The 20,097-nt window shown below is 38.7% G+C and overlaps 1 protein-coding gene across 7 annotated transcripts in view; it reads left to right on the top strand.

Annotated features, from left to right (window-relative positions):
- Positions 1-20,097, top strand: part of TRPS1 (transcriptional repressor GATA binding 1) — a 210,431-nt gene that overhangs the window by 38,272 nt on the left and 152,062 nt on the right. For 3 of the 7 annotated variants that reach the window (XM_051778424.1, XM_051778425.1, XM_051778427.1), the window contains exons 2-4: positions 926-1,084; positions 4,125-5,053; positions 17,114-18,243. In XM_051778424.1, coding sequence (XP_051634384.1) covers positions 1,048-1,084; positions 4,125-5,053; positions 17,114-18,243 — 2,096 coding nt within the window. In that variant the 5' untranslated portion in view covers positions 926-1,047. The remainder of the gene's footprint in view (positions 1-925; positions 1,085-4,124; positions 5,054-17,113; positions 18,244-20,097) is intronic. The other 4 variants (XM_051778430.1, XM_051778429.1, XM_051778431.1 and 1 more) reach the window with 3 other exon arrangements.

Below are 20,097 nucleotides of genomic sequence, written 5' to 3'. Positions count from 1 at the left end.
GGATAAACAGAAATGTCTAGATCTTTCAGATGCATGTGTCATGTAGAGTAGCCTTGGCTGTTTTTGAGGAAAAGTATGTATAGCTATTATTATTATTTCTACTTAAAAATAGCTGCAAGTGATTATATCAGCTAAAAAAACCCTATGTGGTTTAAAGGTAATTTCAGTGTAATGAAAATAAGATACAAACCCCTGGATTACGGAGCCCAAAGACAAATTCTGCAATCTGGGCCTTATCCAGGATTCCCTCAACTTGAGAAGTCCTTTCATTCATATCAGGCTTAGTAATTCTTTTATTTTGGGACGATCACTATTTTCAGTGGTGAAAAGGTAGTGCAGTCCCAATGACTGTTCATCACTTGGCTTCGTTACTAACACCCAACAAATGTGCTTATTATTACGATGGCATTTTTGAGGTGTGGGAAGTTGCCTGCTAACAACGAAAGTAACACCACTAATTTTGTTTCAAGTGGGACATAAGGCAGCCAGCAGATGATAACTTCCAATTGCTGATGGCAGTGCCTGGATATGAATCAGTTAATTGTATGCCATTATCTATCCCATTAGGCCAGTCCCATTATGATGCCCAATACCTGTTAATATATGTGAATTTTTAAGACATTTCTTTTCTACAGCTCATTTTTAACAGTTACTTTAAACTTGTTTTAAACTTTGTATTTGGTGAACATTACTTCTGAGATATTTTTTGTCTGTCTTTATGTGTGTGCAAATGTGTGTCTGGGCAGAAGGCAGCTATGGGATTTCTCATACTTGAGGGAAATAGAGGACAGCAGCCACTATTTGTATAGTGCCCACTAACAGATGCATGTGATTGTACAATAGGTATAATAATGTTTTAAATAAAAAAAACATATTTTGAATGCATAATTTAGGAAGGAAAATCTTTTTTTGTTTTGTTTTGCAGATATACAGATCAGCTCTCAAAATGTCTTCTGTGTCTTCCGTGCATCTTCTAAGACAGTTGCATTAGCCCGCCTGCTAGTTGACTAATAGAATTAATAATTGTAAAAAACACTCTAAAGCCACATGCCTTATGAAGTCAATGCTGGGTATGATTTTACAAGTATGTGATCTATTTTTTCAAGTGAAATTGTTAACCGAAAATGTTCTTGGCACACAATAAAACATTGTGCAATCTGTTATTTGTCTTAGAGATAATAATTTCAGAGTGGCTATATTCTTTCTGTATCTAACTTATGACTTGCTAGGGGATGGTTTCTTCAATTTAGGAGTATTGCAAATGAAGTTTTATTTACATAATATGTCTCTGAAAAATGATAGTGGAGGAATTTCAGTGACAAAAAACCTCTGTGTCTTTTCTTACCGTCCCCTTGAGTGGATATCAAGCAAATAAATGACAGATGATTTTTCAAAAGCTAAAAGAAAAAACAGGAGAAAATACTTTGAAATTCAATTTAAGGAAGTTTTTATATTTAAATCAATGTTATCTTCTTTCCTTTCTTTCTCCAAGTGTAGAATACTGCATGAAAAAGCTCTATTAGGCAGATATGTTTTTCTTTTTTCCCCTCCATTAACACAGAGACTCACAAATATAGGGAAAATTTGAACCAAAGTATCTAGATCTACTGTCCAGTTAGCCTGTATAGAGTCCAGATTTTTCTTTTCTTTATAGAGACTTTTTTCTGTCCTTTTTTCTGACTCTTTTTTGTCAGTTGCTATGAAGATAGCAAATCTCTAAGCTTTCCTTATCTGCCAAAAATATCTGTAACAAAAACATTTTAAAACATTGCATTTAGTCTTGTTTAATTTTGACTGAGGTAACAGTCATGATGTTTACTTTCTTGATTTCTGATTTTTCTTCACTCTGCAGTCAGGACTTCTTTCTCCGTCCTCTGCCATGGGTTGTATTTAAACAGAAGTTAGTTTAAAAAAGGTTTGGGAGGTGTAACCAGAAGAAAAATACAGACTTAGCAGAACACCTACCAGAGATGCTCACAGATATTTTTAGTGTGTGTTAACCAAGAGCATTCATGGAGTCCCACAGAGAAGCAGTAATGCTAAAAGGCTGAGGACTATATTTATACCTTGAATTATATATGTGTGCATGTTGTTTTAGTAGGCTGAGTCTGTATTGTAATTGTTCTCTTACCACAATAGAAAATCTTTTTTTTTTCTTAGTTCTGAGTGACTTCATGGTTCAGAAGTTATTGGGAAAAAAAAAAAGTAAAATTTAGTGCATACATATCCTGGTAGGTGTGGTTGTCATTAAGAGAAGACACTTGGTTCCCAAGCATGGATGTCTTCTACAATAAGGAATCACAGTAGGCATTTAAGAAACCTATTAAGACCACACGGAGTGTCAAAATTTCTGTAACACGAACTGGCATTCTGCGTGAAAGCCGTCTTGCTGTAGCCCATGCTGCCTGTGGATGAGCTCAACCACAAAGACAACAGAGCCAGCCCAAGACACAAGTTGAACACTTCCCCTAAGAAGTCGTCTGTTTTTATCAACAGAGCATACAGTGCCCTTTCATGTGGAGCAGATGTAAATAAGAGGATGTACAGATGCCGGTTCTTTTATTTTTAACCTCTGTCCCCAGCCGTACTTCTCAAAGTACTGTTTTGAGAAGGTCACCCACAGCTTTCCAAGGTCTGGATACATCACCATTTGGAGCGCATCAGTGCTGCTCCCAGAGTCGTCAGGTGGTCCTCCCTTTGCAGAGCAATATATATCTCCAGTGCCTCCGTAGGGCCCGGCTGTGGCTGACCTGGGAATGGAGGCTCAGACTTGAGTCTGCAGCTCACATCTCATGTGTGGTACTGCAGACTGCTGCCACCAGACCACACACAATTTGACAAAGAGAAACATCCATCGCTGTATACAGCATTGGCAAAGATTAAGAGCATAGAAAAAGTTGTAGCACATCTGTCTTCTGCCCATAGCTAGCATGTGAACACAAATGGATCAAACCATCTGGTGATGAATATCAAATCCAGAACCACACAGTAGAGAGAGCAGGGCAGTTTCATATATGTATTTTCTCTTAGTAGGCTGGAGAAGGTGAAGATATATAGCGGATTAGGAATTTGACTTAGTACCTGCATAGTCTGATTGCTTGTCCTTCCATAATCTCCCCTGTTGAGTGAGGGAGGAGTCTACCACCACTCACCGGTGGCAGACTCCTCTTTTCTCTCTGATCCTTATTGCTATCCTGTCTCAGCTATCTTAAATGGATCCTGGAAGTGTACTTGCAGATTTAGCAGTAGTGATTATGTCTGCAGAGAAGACTGAGCAGAGGAAGGTTTGGCTGATTAGATCCATGTGGATTCCAGGTGTTTTCAAGGCAGATCCTGACTCAGCCACATAGTGATGTCAAATGTCTGGGTCCAGGCCTGTAAAATTTTATTGACAACGGGTTTTCCTAATAAAGTTAGTTTCTCTTTGTTTGGCAAATAGAACTAATTACATGAATAATGTACTGTGGGGCCTGACTCTAGAATATCCGTATAATCTTGTTTGAAGTTTATGGGCAGTAGGAGGGGAAACTTTTACTATAGAGAAACTGATACCTGCTTAGGAAAAATACTTTCTCTGAAACCTCAAGTTACTTACTCTTCTAAATCTGTTTCCTTCCTAATAACTTGTTTAAATTCTTCTGATTATGTCTTTTAGATGTATTTTTGCAAAACTACTTTATATGTAGTTGTACAGAGTATGAATATTAGACTGCTAAAGTTTATTTTTCCCCTTAGTCTTTTTAAATTATTTAAAAAGAAGCATTAATTTAAAATTATTTCTGTCAGACCATTATCTTCTCAAAAGATAATGAAACCTGTAATTCACTGACTCTCATGGTAGTGTTTTTGTAGGTTTTAAAGTTCTCTTTTTAGTTAAATTCAGTCTCAGTGTGATAATTTTTTAAATGAAAAATTTCTGTTTTCTGCATAGTCCAAAAACCTGTTCGACAAAAATTTTCTGAAAAGTTGGTGTATTCAGTGTAGTCATATAGTTCAGAATGCTTTGAGAAGTGTCAGGTTTGTAATCTGCTATATATCTCGAATAATTCTATAGTTTTTTTTTTTCTTTTTTTTCCCTCCTTTTTTTTTCTTTTTTTTCTTTTTTGTTTCTTTTTCTGTGGTAGATATGGTCCGGAAAAAGAACCCCCCTCTAAGAAACGTTGCTAGTGAAGGTGAGGTACAGACCCTTGAGTCTACAGGTACTGAAAGTGAAGAGTCTGGAAGGAAAAAAGAATTTTCTGCAGAGCAGATGCAAGAAAACACTGACCAGGGTGATGCGGCAGAGTTAAATAACAAGGAGGAACTTTGCATGCATGTCCAAGAGCCATCTTCCAGCATTAAAAAGGACTTGAAAAGCTCAGTGCTGAGTGAAAAGGCTGGCTTCAATTATGAAAGCCACAATAAGGGAGGAAATGTTCCATCCTTCCCTCATGATGAGGTGACAGACAGAAATATGCTGGCTTTCTCATCTCCAGCTGTTGGGGGAATCTGTGAGCCCTTGAAGTCTCCTCAAAAATCAGATGCAGATGACACCCAAGATGTGGTCTGTACCCCGTCAGGAGATGCAGCGGAGACAAATGAGGAGCATCAGATGTCGCCAAAAGCTTCAGATGAAACAGTGCAAGTGCAAAGTGGTCAAACTGATGGCCAAGGCTCAAGCCCGGTCCCCATGGCCTCAAAAAACCCACAAGTGCCTTCAGATGGGGGTTTAAGGCTGAACAAATCGAAAGCAGATTTGTTGGTAAATGATAACGCAGATACAGCGCCTCTGTCTCCAGAGCTTCAGGACTTCAAATGCAACATCTGTGGGTACGGTTATTATGGGAACGACCCCACAGATCTCATCAAACACTTCCGCAAGTACCACCTAGGACTGCATAACCGCACCAGGCAGGATGCTGAGCTTGACACTAAAATTTTGGCTCTCCACAACATGGTGCAATTCAGCCACTCCAAAGACTTCCAGAAAGTCAACCGCACTGTGCTTTCAGGGGTGCTGCAGGACATCAATTCCCAGAGGCCTGTCTTATTAAATGGGACTTACGATGTGCAGGTTTGTATTTTCCCAGCCTCCCTGCTTCTGCTAACTGCCTTCTCAGCTGCAAAGCCAGTTGTTTGCAAAGCCTCTCTTACCTACATGATTAATGCATCTCATATAACCCGCTTAAGCCTTAAGAAGGGTTTTGGTCAGTTTTAGCCAGGCTTGCTGCAGGTCTGCTGAGCATCTTGTACAGTAGAGGAGTATTTGGCTTTTTGACCAGTGACATTTCTGTGTACGATTTAGTCATTGTAATCAATAGTAAAAGATCTTATTCAGCAAACAGGCAAAATGCTGAATTGGTAATCATATCTGAAGGATTTGCTGTCACAGAAAGAAAAGAGCAAATAATAACGAAAAATAACAACCAGATAGACAAAAGACAGCAGCTGGAAATTAAAAATGTAATCCTAAATTATCAGCTGCTGGGAGTCAAGATTTGGCTTATTGATTCTTTATTAAGATAAAATAAATGGCAAGTCTTGGCAGCTCTGAAGTTGTCTAGTGCCAGAAAAACAAAATACACAATGGGTATTTAAAACATTTCAAAAGTAACAGTAATCCATGCTGTCCTTCACAGTAGTAAGCCTGTAAGAAAAGGATTATTGCCTCAGTAATTTTCTCATCTAGTTGAAGCAGGGAAAAAACTACAGATACTGCTTTAAAAAAAAAAAAAGAAAAAAGAAAATCTTCTTTTTACCATGAAAGAGTGGACTCAAAAACTTTTCCATGGAGTCTCTGTTAGTTTCTTATCAGCTAATACTTAATTAGTCAAAAAAAGAATCAATACTGCTTTAAAAAAAATCTTCAGAATGAACTGAGAGATGCAATAGGATACTTCAGTATTTTATAAGATAAAAAAAATCCAGGTTTTAAAAACAAAGAGAAAGAAACAAAGTTTGCATATAATATGAGCTCAAATGTCCATCTATTTTCAAATCACTGCAGGCATGCAAACCTTGTAGTAATCATCGGACAAAACTCCAGGATATGTTAAAATAAAAAGGTAGAAGGTTGAAAATTTTTAATAATGTTTGCAGAAACTGTAGCTATAGGAAAGAAATTTTGCAAGGCTAAGATGGCTAACATCTAACTTCAAGTAAGAAGCCAAAACCAGAAAACAAGTCAGGCACTTGAATCTTTTTAAATGATTTAAACTTTCCTCTTTTTTCAGAAACTCTACAACTTCTTTGTGGAGCAGCAAATCAAACTAAGGTCGTTACTAGTGTAAAAGATGCAATCTTTGAACTGCTGTCTTATTAAAAGATCGCTTCACTGTCTCATGTCAGACACTGTCTCCCGTCAAACTGTGATTAGAAAGCAAATACGTGATGTACTTAAAAGAGGTTAGAAGTGAATAATGTCAGATTGTGAAATGATGGTTTATAATTAGCACATAGTATGATGTTAATACCTGGATTTCCTGCTATAGTTTCAGTTTGCTGACTCCGGGGACAGCATCTTAGAGCAACTGATCCATGCTGTCAGGAAGACATTCAAACTGGAACAGCTCAAGCATACAGTATAGAGGAATTTAAGTTTCTAAACACACTTTCATTTCCTCCAAACAATTGTTTTGTTAGGTCCTTAGTTATTTATAGGAAAGTTATGCTAGATTAGAATGAGCTGGACACTTTTCCTATGCAGAGCTTTCAGAAATAAAACAGATGTGTGAGCTATCTCAGTTTGAACTGATAGAAGGAGAAATAAAACAGCTGAACCTAGACTATACTTGTCTACTAAACTCTGGCAGTAAGATACTGCAAGGGAGACAAAAAGCGCTAGGAAACAGCCCATATATAATCTACTTCAGATCAGCCTTTTCTCAGATAAAAAACATTTTCCAAAATAGAAAAGACAACCTATACAATGTTGGGTATTTATTTGAAATAAGAAAAAAAATGGATCTGGAAACTTAATTTTTAAGAGTGCTAATTTTCCCTGCCCAGTTTGGGAATAGAAGATTAAACAATCTTTTGTGGCAAATACCCTACTACATCACTTGCACATGCACCAGATGTTGATCCAGAACATGTCAGAAGATAAGTAACTGATTAATATTTTTATGCTTTCTCCTCCTGCACTCCCAATTGAGAGCAGCTTTGTGAGATTCATAAACACAGTAAAAGAACATTTGAAAATCCCCTTTGCACCCACACATGTTTATACTGCTTCTACATCCATTTTGGAGGGGATTTTTCTCAGGCATCTGGACGGCTAGTGTCTCCTGCCGCAATGAGGGATTGTATTGATTGGTGCTCCGGCTAAAATTGGTTCAGTGAAACTCCTATGTAACATGGAGAGGGAACTGAACCTGAATAATTGGTTCATGTAAACAGTATTATTTTGTATAGGTACTGGGCTAAACAAAAATAATCCCTTTGTAATTAACTTGAAATAGTAATAGACTGGGCTTAGGGTCTGATTTATTGATTCCCTTGCACTTAACAAACTGTTCTGTTGTAGCTGGGCTGGAAGTTATCAATAGATTTATGGTCTCAGTCCAGGGAACTGGGTGCAGAAGCCAGGGGATGAAGATGATGAGTTTGATCTGGCTCACAGTGATAAGTTGGAGACCATGGTATATGAAGATTTCTAGTAGTGAGTGGTGCTATTGAGCCCATAGTTTGCATTCATAACAAAGGCAAATGAAAAGCAATAGGAATATGCTTGAGTGCAGGAAAAAACACCATCTCCTATCCTGTCTGCAGATATGTAGGGATGTGGTCCATTTGCTGAGGGCTTGGAAGAAAGAAATCAAATGCATTTTTCGACTTCACAGAAATGAATTCGGTCCTAGAAAAATTAAACCCTACCCACAGCCAGAAAACACCCTCCCTACCCTAAACTCAGCTTTTAGCAGGTATTGTAGTGAGCAAAACTAGAGATAGACATTTGGCTTCACATCCAGGTACGGAAATGTTGAGGCTGTGTTTTGTAGTACATAAAGAGGATTTGGCTGGGAACTGTGTAAATAGTCCAATTTTTCTGACCTTACTTCTGTGTAGGTTTCTACTTGGTTTGAAGGTTTAACCCAAACAGGTTTATTTGTCTTTTTTAAAAATGTTATTTTGAAAATCTCCTGTAATCTTTGTTCCCATTTCTTTCTTCAAAGGTTTTTGGTTCATTGAGTTATGATAAATTCCATAGGATTGGGTAAAATCACTGAGCAGTTTCTGGGAGATTAACTTTCTTGGCAGTATAGATTTCAGAAAACATTCACTATCACATCTCTGAATTCCCAGGGAATGTGTTAATCAGCTTTACAGCTTTTATTAGAATAATATTTGAAGTGAGTTCAATGGATCGACTTTTGCTGATGCCCCTCATTACTTTTTCTTCACATTTAGTCAATTGATCAATCTCTATAGGCAGCGTTGTCTTGCTGGATATTTGAGTCTATGTAAGGCTTTGTGGATGTGCCTAAAGCAGTAGACTTTACTGGATCTAAAGACTTCACTTAAAGTAAAATCTATGTGACTAAGTTAACAGCTGTGATGCTGAAATCTGTTGCCTTTGCTGCTATATGATTAAGTCTACCTCTGTGTTTGATCTAATGACTCTTTAATGCGTATGGAAAAGTCTGGAGACAGGCAAGCTGCTGGCAAGTAGACAGTAGGCAGTCTTTAACCCTCAATTTTTTATGTGTAGTGAATGGGACACCTTCAGCAGAAAGGTTGGAGAGTGTTGTCTTCCACATAGCAGCTTATGGCTAATGGATAGGACATGCCCAGCAAGGGTGAAGAAGAAAGCTTGGATCCCCTCTGACAGAGCAAGGAAAGGAGCCTACTTTTCCTGTTTCCTGAACAAGTGTTCAAGTCATTAGGCTATTGTATAAAAGGGAGCGTGACCCCATTTCCTGATACATTTTAAAAGAGAACAGTGTCCCTCAAAGAAAGGACAGAAATGTCTGTGTTCAGGTGAGGGTTTCAGATGGCATGTCCCAAGGGAGAAGGGTATTCATGCAGCCATGAATAAAGACGTATTGCAGTGCTCAGCAGTTCTTATGGTTGCTTCATATTGTGTTTGCTACCTTTGAGAAGCTTCCTGCTCAGCATGGCCCTGGTTCTGGAGCTTATAGGCACAGATCTACCTCCTCTTATATTCAGCCATTAAAAAGATTCAGAATATGCAAAAACATGATTTTTTTTTTTAATCCGGTCTTCTCATTTTGATATTTTCATGGTTTTAAATCTAGACAGACATATAAGAAGACAAATTTCTCAAAAAATATGGATTGATAAAAGCCATACTAAAGTTTCTTGATTGTATTTCAGTGCACCTGGGGAGAAAAAAAAAAAGAAAAAAATAGATTACTGCATTAGCTACTGCCCCACAGACTAATGAGAGGTTATTGGCAGGTTTTTTTTGTTCTGTGGTTCTAGACATCCAATATTATAAGAGTTTTCCTATACCACTCAGCCCAATCCTTTTTCATATATGAATCATAGAATGATTTGCATTGAAAGAGGCCTTAAAGATCATCTAGTGCCAACCCCTGTGCTGTGGACAGGAATATCTTTCACTAGACCAGATTGCTCAGAGCCCTATCCAGCCTTGCCTTGAACACTTCCAGGGATGGGGCAACAACACCTTCTCTGGGCAACCTGTTCCAGTGCCTCAACATGTTCCTTGTGAAGAATTTCTTCCTAATATCTTATTTAAACCTACCCTCATTCAATTTGAAGCTCCCACCCCTTGTCCTATCACTAGATGCCCACGTAAAAAGTTCCTCTCCAGCATTCCTGTGCCCATTGGGGCACAGGAATGCTGCTATAGCCATAGGAATGCTACTATAAAGTCTCCTGGAAGCCTTCTGCTGTTGAACAGCCCCAACTCCCTCAGCTTGTCTTCAAGGGAGAGGTGCTCCAGCCCTCTGATCAGCTCTGTGGCCTCCTCTGGACTCACTCCAACAGGTCCATGTCCTTCTTATGCAGGGAGCCCCAGAGCTGAATGCAGTACTCCAGGTGGAGTCTCATGAGAATGGAGTAGAGAGGGAGAACCATCTCCCTTGACCTACCAGTCACATATATAAGTACCAACTTATATTAAGGAACAACTTTTCCAGGATTTTCACAGCAACTGAGAGCACTGCTGGATGTCCAGCCAGCAGGCTGCTCCATGTCCTAGAAAGTGGCAGAAGTGCCCACACATGCAGAGTGTATAAAGCTCTTCCTTTTGTGTCCTTTAAAAGTCACTGGTGAGTTCCATGTGCCTACCCCGTGTTATGCCATGAGTGTTTTTTAGTGATCTGGATTTCAATATATCAAATCTGGCATCTTTTCTGTTCTCATGCTAGACACGTGTGACTAGTGTGAAGTCCAGTCTAACTAGGATTCAGCCGAATGAGAACCAGTGGTTTTATTAGTAGTTTCTGTTTTTTATCTTCCACTCTTATATTAGCAGTTTGATTAAATATGAAACTGTGAAGGTAAGATTAAAAAAAACTGTAGGGGCCTTTAGAAGTACAGGTATAATCAGAAGTGCTTCTCATGATAAAGGTTTTGATTTACATTTTTGGTGGTTTTGGCAAAGGAACTCTTACAGATACGGTGAGAATTACAGACTGAAGGCCTAAACAAGTACAGCATTTTCTTTTGTATTATTAACAAATCAAACTTTCTTTAAGTTCAACTTTGTCATCAAGTGTTCTTCCTAGAAGGTGACATGGATACATAAATGACATGAGCAAATGGAAACATGTATGTGAATGAATTTCATTTTCCTCACATGGTTAGACAAATGGATCCAAATTTTATATTGTTTGTCTCACTTAGGCTCAATTGTGCATAAACCAGGAATTAGATCTAAATAAACTGAACAACTATTGCTGGATATGAGGTATCCTGATCTCTTGGATATGATGTATCCCGATTGTGCCATGCTAGATCTTGACAGGTGTGCTAGAACAGAATTTGCATGAGGGTGGGATGTCTCAGAAGGCCCATTTCATGTCAGCCACATTGCAGACTGTCCCTGGGAACTTTCCTGCTTAAACTGAAGGCCGTCAAGCTGTCTTGGGTGTTGCATCTGCATGTAGGCCTACCTATTTATTTTAAGTCTAATTTCTGGGTCATGATCAGTCTTGGAGACTACCTTGCACACTGAGATAATCATACCCCAGGAGCACAGGGTTCAGTCATCTCTTTTAAAGAACTGACATGAAAAAGAAATGGTGGCAGGTAGAGAAAGTGGTGGTGGCAAATCACAATTACAATTAAATTCATTCGCATGTGCTTGTGTGTGTGTATACATATATGTGCTTCTTTTTCTCATGTATATGCATCTCTGCATATATGCATAATTATCAACATTATGTGAAAAAGCACATGAAATAGGCATTTACCTTCTATGTTGACTACAGCTAATAAGGAAAGATTTATATATGTAGTAGAAGGTCTTTATATCACTTCTATGGAGATATTGGCAAGTTTACTCTTCAAAGTGATATGCAGTGATTTACAGCATGTCAGGTGCTAAATATGCCTGGGAACATTGACTTGCTCAGTGACAGAGATAAGCTATTCTAGCCTTCCTTTAGTGAGAAGTAGTCTACCCTAATAATATAGCATTCAGATGGACAGTTTCTGTGGAACTACTGATGTGATGTGTATTTACAGCCTTCAAAGCAAAGTTGTTAATGTGTTGATATTCCTTAGCGTATTGCAGGGATATCTGGTAGTATTTGAAGAGAGGTTAATAAAGAAATTGGTGAAACTAGTAATAGTCATGCTTATATTTAAAGATATAAACTGCTAAGCTAACCCACAGAAAGGATGAGAGTTCAAAAAAGCAGCTAGGTTTTCTTTTGGTATAAATCAGTGGGAGTTTGCCTCTAAGCCTGTGAGGCTGTGTGAGTTTACAGTAGTCAAGGAACTGTCTGGTAATTTTATCTACACAGAATAGAAGGAATGGTGCTTCTTTTAGGTCCTAGATATTAGTCTAGTAGCATTAGTTAGCAAATGAAAGTCTTGACTTTCTTGCTTTTGTTGGTTTTGCACATCTGGTCTCCTAACCTTAACTTAAGTCCTGTTATTGTTCTGTCACAGTCTTTGTTTTAAAAATGCTTCTAAAATTCTATTATCAAAAAACTGTTCTGGCTTCAGTGGCAACAGAATAAATGTCAGGAATGCACTTATCTTGAATGAGTGTGACCCAATAATTTACTTTCTTGTTTTGGTAAGTATGAAGAGCCCAGAAAGCCAGGAGTTTGCCCTGAGTCTTCACATCACTTGTGCAACAGAGTTCTGTCCACCTGTAAATCAAACACAGTGAGGTAAATAGTTTTAAGAATTTACCATGAAGATTCTCCTGGTTTTACATGCAGAAAGAGAGGCAGTGAGAGGGAGCGAACCTCTATAGGGGAGGTTAGAGAACTGGGTGGTGTTACAAAAACTTGCATGAAAGCCAGGAATCTGTTCTGGCCTGCATGACATGAAGAACTTCATAAATGTGGGATGGTTAAAATGTTCTGGATGCTATATTGCACAAAGCAAATGAATAAACAAGAACATTAGAAAATATTTTAGGATTAGAAGATTAAGAGTAATTGCAAAGGCAGACTGGATGGCTCAGGAGATTGGTAAGGGATCTGGAGCCTTTCACCTCCTGATTAGCCAAAGATGTAACCCAGGTAAGCAAAAAAAAAAAAAAAGGAAGAGTTATTAACGTTTGATGTTCCAATGCAGATGGATTCTAATCAGTAGTTGCAGAAGAAGCCAGAGGTCAAAGACAGCTTTACTCTGCATGTAAGCCTTGTGGCTGAATCTCTTATGTGGATATAGTTTCTGATGGTCGAATTTTCTTCATAAAACATATGATTACAGGAGCTGGCAGACTTTGTCTTCTTTGGTAAATTTTTTCATTTTCTGTAAGAAGTATTTGTAAATTGCTTTGGCGTGATGGAATTTAGGATTGAATTTTGAAAAAGAGGAGGGAGAATAGAGTAGGGTAGCATTTAGATAAAGGGCAGATTAAATATCAAAGACACATTTTAAAAAAAAAAAATTTACTTCTCCTTGCCCAAGTCCATCTATTCCATGAAATCAATGTCTTCAGTCTGACTAATTAAAGTAATATAGGCATATCTGTTGGAAACATATAGTGCAATTGCACAGCTTTGTTGAAGTACTTGCCAACATACTTTAGAAAGTACATCTTGAAACATTGTCAATTATCATGTTATCTTTACTCCTCTTTCTGGCTATTTTTGGAAATGTGTGTGCTGTATGAGGAGATAGCTTAGTTTTATTAACACGTCGGCTTTCAGTAAATTCTTTCCCAGTCTTCTAGATTTTGAGAATTTTCCCCATTAATGAATAAATTTAATGATTAAGAATTTTGAGTTTCAGGGAATCTTACTGTGTAATATATTTCAGTTTAATCCTAGAATGAGACATGGCTTCGAAGAGCAATTTTTAAAGAATATCTCAATATCAACAATCTCAAGCTCAAGAATGGAGAACCTATTCTAATAGCTGTCTGCCTCTATACTGTGTAATAATTAATACCAACTATATTGCCATAATTGAGGTGCTACTAAAATAAGTGATAAGCCTAATGTTTCATAGGCAAGTGATAGTGAAGGAAAGAATTTAATCATGTTTCCACAGACCAAACTTGTATGTTAGATTCACTTTAAAAAGAGAATTGTGAAGATTAGTTTTCTTCTGTGCTTATTGAGGGAACTATGGATCTATAGTTGCTCCTACATTTCTAGTGCAAGCTGTACCTCTGCTCATGACTGCCACTATGTCAGCTAGCACTTTGGACTGCACTCATATAACGGAATTGCAGAATTTTAGCTTTGCTTTTGTTTAGTTTCTTCTTTTTGCTGGGGAGGAGTGTCTTCTTAAAAGCAGGGGAATAGGTTTTGTTGGGATCATAATGAAATAGGGGAGTAAATACAAGAAGCTATCACTTCTGATATCACACAGAAATACACAGAAATGCGGATATTGATTTCTGGAATATATATATATTTATATTCCACTTTCTCCATCTCTTTCTCCTTTTCCTCTTTCTGGGGTAGGTCAGAGAGAGCAGGAGATTAAGGACAATTACATACCTGGTGAAGGAGTTTAGTGCCTGTACATAGAGATACAACATGTAACTGAAAAATTTGAAAGTCAAGCCAAGACTTGAGCAAAGTGTGTAAATCAAAACAGTTCTGCAAATGTGTGGGCTTCGTCCAAATTTGGCTTGCTGAAAGCTGAAACAACTTCGGTTTATACCATCACTTCAAGAGTTTTTCCCAACCTCTTTGCATGGAAACCACTTTCTTCAGTTCTCTTTAACTGAGAACTCACAGAGGCTTTCAGTAGGTATTGTTAAGTGTGAAAAATGGCTTTTGAATATAATAACTTAAGACCACCCTCTGTTACCTTTCACATACATGGTCTAATGCAATGCATTATTTTGAATTGTGGCAGGGTATTCGGAGAAATGTCAAACCAATAACTGGTAATCAATTACATTCCAGTGGTGTAAAGACTGTGTTGCCCACATTGCAAGGGTTTAAATTGTGTGGGAATATTTAGTTCTATTTTATCGTCTTGCAATGCCGAGAAGGATGTATTACCATGGGACACAGACTTGCTATGTAGGCCACTAAGCAGGATTAGCACAAGTTACAGAAATTATGTGATCTACAGTCCATTGTAGAAAATGATAGTATTAATAATACATTTGACCAATGTTCTGAAATAAAAGTAATTAGCAATGAACAGCAGATGGGATTGTTGCCACTCGCAGTTTCTAACTGGTGTCTACAAAGTGTCTGCAAAATAGGTTGGTATCTGTAACTCTGTGACTGGACATCTGAGAGTAATGGATATATTTACTCATCAGAACCACTTAAGGTAAAGAATTTTGGCTAGTTTTCTGTGCATGCATAGAACAAACACACATATCTAATTAAATGAGCAAAACCAGATCACCTTGCAACTTATGTAATCATGCAGTGAGCTGCTGTTATTTTCTCTTCACAATGATTCCATCAGTGCTTTCTTTATGTTGTCTTTCAACACCACTGGGACTTTGAACATTGAAATAATGCAGTGGATGGAGACCTGAAGTTCGAGATACTGGGGAGCAGGCCCAGATCCAACTGTTGTCAGTTGGATAAGGCTCAGCATAGCTTTGTCTCCAGTTCTTGCTTGCCATAAAATGAATAAAGGGAGATCACTCCTGCACTGTAGAAGACCTGTTAAAACATCTCTCTTCCAAAGAACCTCTTCAAAACCAAATTCATAATTTGATAGCAGAACGTGGAACCCCAGTTTAAAGTGAAAATGTTATTACAGACAAGTCCTAGCGATTTGGCTGCCAGACTCACCATTGCCTAATGAGATATGTTTCCTAAACAAACAGAAAACCATTTTCAGTTTATTTAAGAAAAAGTTTTAACCAGTTCATGGGAATTGTGCTTTCTCGAGGAGATGGGGGGGAAAGAATAGCAGCAGCTCATATCATGGTTTAGCAACTCATTGCCTCACTATACATGTTCATTCTGATGGGATACAAAGGATAACATCTCATTCTCTGAGCTAAATGGCTAAAAGGCATTTTATTATATGCATTTATAAATGTTTACATTTCATGCTCTCTGTATGTCTGAGTCTTCCCGTATGGTGTGATACTGAATGAACAGTGATCACATGCTTTCTTTATGGCACAGCTGTTGAGGAGGAGAAGAAAAATAATTACAGCATTTGCCTTATGCATTAGAACTGAATCCTGCAGAAATGTAGTAATACACTTACTGTTTGGGAGAATGGAAATCAAACTCTGCAAGGCTGAATTTTATATTCCCTGTAAGGCATCTTCTGGGTGTAAAAACTGAGAATATGTCACAAGGAAGCTTCCACCCATGTCTGCACCATGTGGTGTGGAGTGGTTCATGACAAAGGAGTTGATATCTGTGGATTTTGGGCGTAAAGAGGAATTATCTTCCATATGCTGTACACTATTTGCTCTTCAGGAAAAGAAGCCGTGCAATAGTGACATTTTTGTCAAGAGATTCTTTCTCTGGCCTTCAAACCAGTTGTACAGGAGCAGCAAATCTCCCCCTGATGTCAGGGGCAGGTGTGGTGCTCTCCTGGGAAGGGCAGGCCTGCCTGCTGTGAGAACACGGGCTTTAATAACATCAGCCCTGGAAGCCTTCTTCCCTTCCTGCAGCGCATTTTGCTCAGACATCATGAGAACAGTTAAGTAGACCTACCTTTTTTTGTGTGTGTGTAATTAGTGATGTCATGGACTTGGGTGTGGTAGGGTTTTTTGCCACATGCCATTTTTCTACTGTAGTTTTTCCATCCTTGTTTTACTAAATTGAGCTCTGTGTATGAGAGGAACAGAAGATTTCCTTGGAGAATGTCTGCAGTGAGTAATCCTTGAGAAAACTGCCTTTCGTTTGAGACAGCAGCCACTACGGCTCTGTGAGAAGGCATCCTGGCGGATACTGGATACTCCTGTAGAAATGGTCTTTGTAAGAATTGGTCATACTCCGACACAGCAAACTGAATTTGTTATTTAAAATTTAATTTTTGTTTGCTCTTATTTAGAAAACAATTCTCTTGGACTATTAAACATGAATATGATTAAAACATGTAAGTGTATTGAAAGAAAAAGACTGAGGACCCATTCTTTTGTTCCACACCTGGCATAGATTCCCAGCAAAGTTTGCTGTCAAAGGGTTCTGAGATATTGGAATGGATTATTGGGTCTTTTATCAATGACATTATTCAATCATTTAGTGAAGGAAGGAATAGTCCTATCAGAGAGTGCTAAGATCATGTTGTGTACATGTGCCTCAGTCTCCCCAAATCAATATATTTATTATTCATATGGAATATATATTCTGCTTTGAGAAACATTTAAAAATCTTCATCAACAAATGTTAAACATGTGAGGGTATATGTATGAAATCTTACTACATTAGTACAAATGAAAATGGAGGTGATGGTTAATCAAAGAGGCTTATGAATTTGTTGCTCTCTATTTCTCTTCCCCCTCCCACTCCTAGCTATTTGAATAAATCTACAGTGGAGCTAAACTGACCTTGTTCTTTATTCACAGGTTACTTTAGGTGGAACCTTTATTGGAATTGGGCGGAAAACTCCAGATTGCCAAGGCAACACCAAGTACTTCCGCTGCAAATTCTGCAATTTCACCTACATGGGCAACTCCTCCACTGAACTAGAGCAGCACTTCTTACAGACTCACCCAAACAAAATGAAAGCAGCCCTTCCCTCCTCTGATTCTGGTAAAACTTCAGAGAAAAACTCCAATAAATCCAGTCCTACTCTTCGACCATGTGATTCTGGAGACTTGGGGAAGTGGCAAGACAGAATCACTGTAAAAGCAGGAGATGATACACCAGTTGGATATTCGGTGCCCATCAAGCCAATAGATTCCTCTAGACAAAATGGTACCGATACAACCAGTTACTACTGGTGTAAATTTTGCAGTTTCAGCTGTGAATCGTCCAGCTCATTGAAACTATTAGAACATTACAGCAAACAGCATGGGGGAAGCCAGGCAGGAAACCTTCACCCAGACCTGAATGATAAGCTTTCTAGGGGATCTGTCATTAACCAGAATGATCTAGCCAAAAATGCAGATGGGGAGTTAGTGACAAAGACAGAAAAGGGTGCGAGTGTGGCAAAAAAGAAAGACTTGACTAGCAAAGGAGCAGAGGACAGCATGGTGACGAGCTACAACTGTCAGTTCTGTGACTTTAGGTACTCAAAGAGCCATGGCCCAGATGTAATAGTGGTGGGCCCACTTCTCCGTCACTATCAGCAGCTACACAACATTCATAAATGTACCATTAAGCACTGTCAGTTCTGTCCCCGAGGCCTCTGCAGCCCAGAAAAGCACCTTGGAGAAATTACTTATCCATTTGCTTGCAGAAAAAGTAATTGTTCCCACTGTGCTCTCTTGCTTTTGCACCTGTCTCCAGGGGTGACAGGAAGCTCTAGAGTCAAACACCAGTGCCATCAGTGCTCATTCTCCACTCCCGACGTGGACGTTCTCCTGCTCCACTATGAGAATGCACACGAAGGCCAAGCGTCTGATGTCAAACCAGAAACAAACGCCCTGCCAGGGGCAGAGGGGCCGCTGACGCTCAAGGAGAACAAAGAACACTCATGTACCAAATGTGACTTTACTACCCAGGTGGAAGAAGAGATTTCCCGACACTACAGGTACAGTGGAGTTTCAAGTGATTAATGATTTGAACCCAAACAAATAGCCCTCCCATAATTTCTAAATTAAATGTCACCATTCCTCAAACATTTGAAGAAACTGGAAATCAAAATATGAATGTGTAGATATAAATCTTTACAGCCAGAGTCTAATCCAACATCGACTTTGTTTTGGAAAACCACCAGCTAAGTTGGTGGATTTAATTATACATTTAAACCTGTACAATGGAGAGGCAAATTTGGATTTGTGTGCAGATGCTGAAGTTTCAGCATATTTGAGGTTTGGTCAACTATTTTCCACCCAGAATCTTTTAGGTACTGTTTTAGTTTAGGCTTTTTACAAGAAAGCTGGCATCTTCATTCAGTCAGGGAACACAAATGGCTTTACTTTCCAAGATAGACTGTGAACCCTTTCATGCTCCATGACAGTGCTTCGATGTACTACCTTTTTGTAGTATTTTCCATTCCCAAGTCCAGCAATGTAATAATTAGTTTAAGAGCATTCCACTGCTGTTTTGGTGTTGGTTTCCCACTGGGAGCAGACACTCTTTTGTCTGTTGATGTCATTCCCCAAGATCCTTTTGCAGATGCTTATTTTCGTGTTGCTGGTTTACAGTGTCATTCTATTTATTTTAAATGCTAATGTTCCTATTTGGAGGTGGATGCAGCCAGTCTCCTGACTCAGTCTGACACAATGTCATAGTGGCAGCCAACTCCCCGCTAAACTTCTTGGGTCAGTTCCTGGGCTGTTGTAAACTGGCAGTCCAGTTTACATCAGAGGAGGAGGTGGCTCATAGGCTTTGTGAAGAGCAACAGTTATGTGCCGCTGCAAAAGCGATGTTAAATATTAGAAAATCATGCTGAATATGTTAATAGTTAAGGCTAATGCGTCAACAACAACGGAAAACTCAGTATCTATCTCATCTAAAAGATCTTTGCGTGGAAGCCAGCTAGAATGAAGACAAAAGAAGATGCATTTTCAAAGCTAAAGCTTTGTTAAAAGCTCAAGAAACTTTGCCATGTTTAATAGATTCCAAGACATCTAAAATTAACAAAGGCAGACTGGGGCATGATACTTTAAGAGAGATTAAAGCTGGGGGCATCCAAATGTTGCCCAACAGAGGGCTGCATTGGCAATGTATCAGGAGTCTATTAAAAAAAAAAAAGAGCAGATTGCTCATCTTTAATTTGGAGCTGGGGCCCACGGAGGATTCAGGTCCCAGCATGCAATGCCCCATTTTTGATCCAAGTGGGCCTGAGGGATGTTGTGTGGATTAATTAGTTAATGTTTGTAAACTGCTTTGAAGATGAAAAGTGGTATCTAAGTTCCAAGCATTATTATAGCAGCTTTGAGCCATGCTGAAGAACTCCATAGGCAGCACTTTGTCCGCCGCTGGGGCATGGCAACGATCTTTTTTTAGTGGTTAAATAACTGGAAGATTGAAATGGCTCCTTCACTGAAAAAACTAACCTTTTTTTTTTGCTGCACTTGGTAATTTAAGTTTTAACAAGCATGCCGAGCTAGGATCCTTTTTCCCAAAGAAAGGAGAAGACATGACTTTCAAAATTAAGTGCTAAGTCTGAGATGAGGCAGTTGTAGCTTCTCCTTTGGAGGGCTCAGTACCCTGCAGTTGTGGCAGTTGTGACAGGGAACTGCACTTTGGAAAATCAAGAGATACATTTAAGCATTTGGGTCTCAAGTTGTTTGTCTAAACTTAAGCTATTCTGTTTAAGACACTCGAACAATGTATTCTGTTAACCCTCCAATCTATGACATTATTGAGTACTCAGGATATTGTGTAATTAAAGTGAAGTACAACATCCTCATAACTGCCAACTTCTTTCCCTTTCTTC

This window comes from Manacus candei, unplaced genomic scaffold (genome assembly GCF_025592945.1).
Source record: "Manacus candei isolate 608988 ecotype Guabito, Panama unplaced genomic scaffold, ASM2559294v1 h1tg000013l, whole genome shotgun sequence".
Lineage (NCBI taxonomy): Eukaryota > Metazoa > Chordata > Aves > Passeriformes > Pipridae > Manacus > Manacus candei.
The sequence above is the reverse complement of the archived record's forward strand: the minus strand, read 5'-3'. Positions and strand labels throughout refer to the sequence as shown.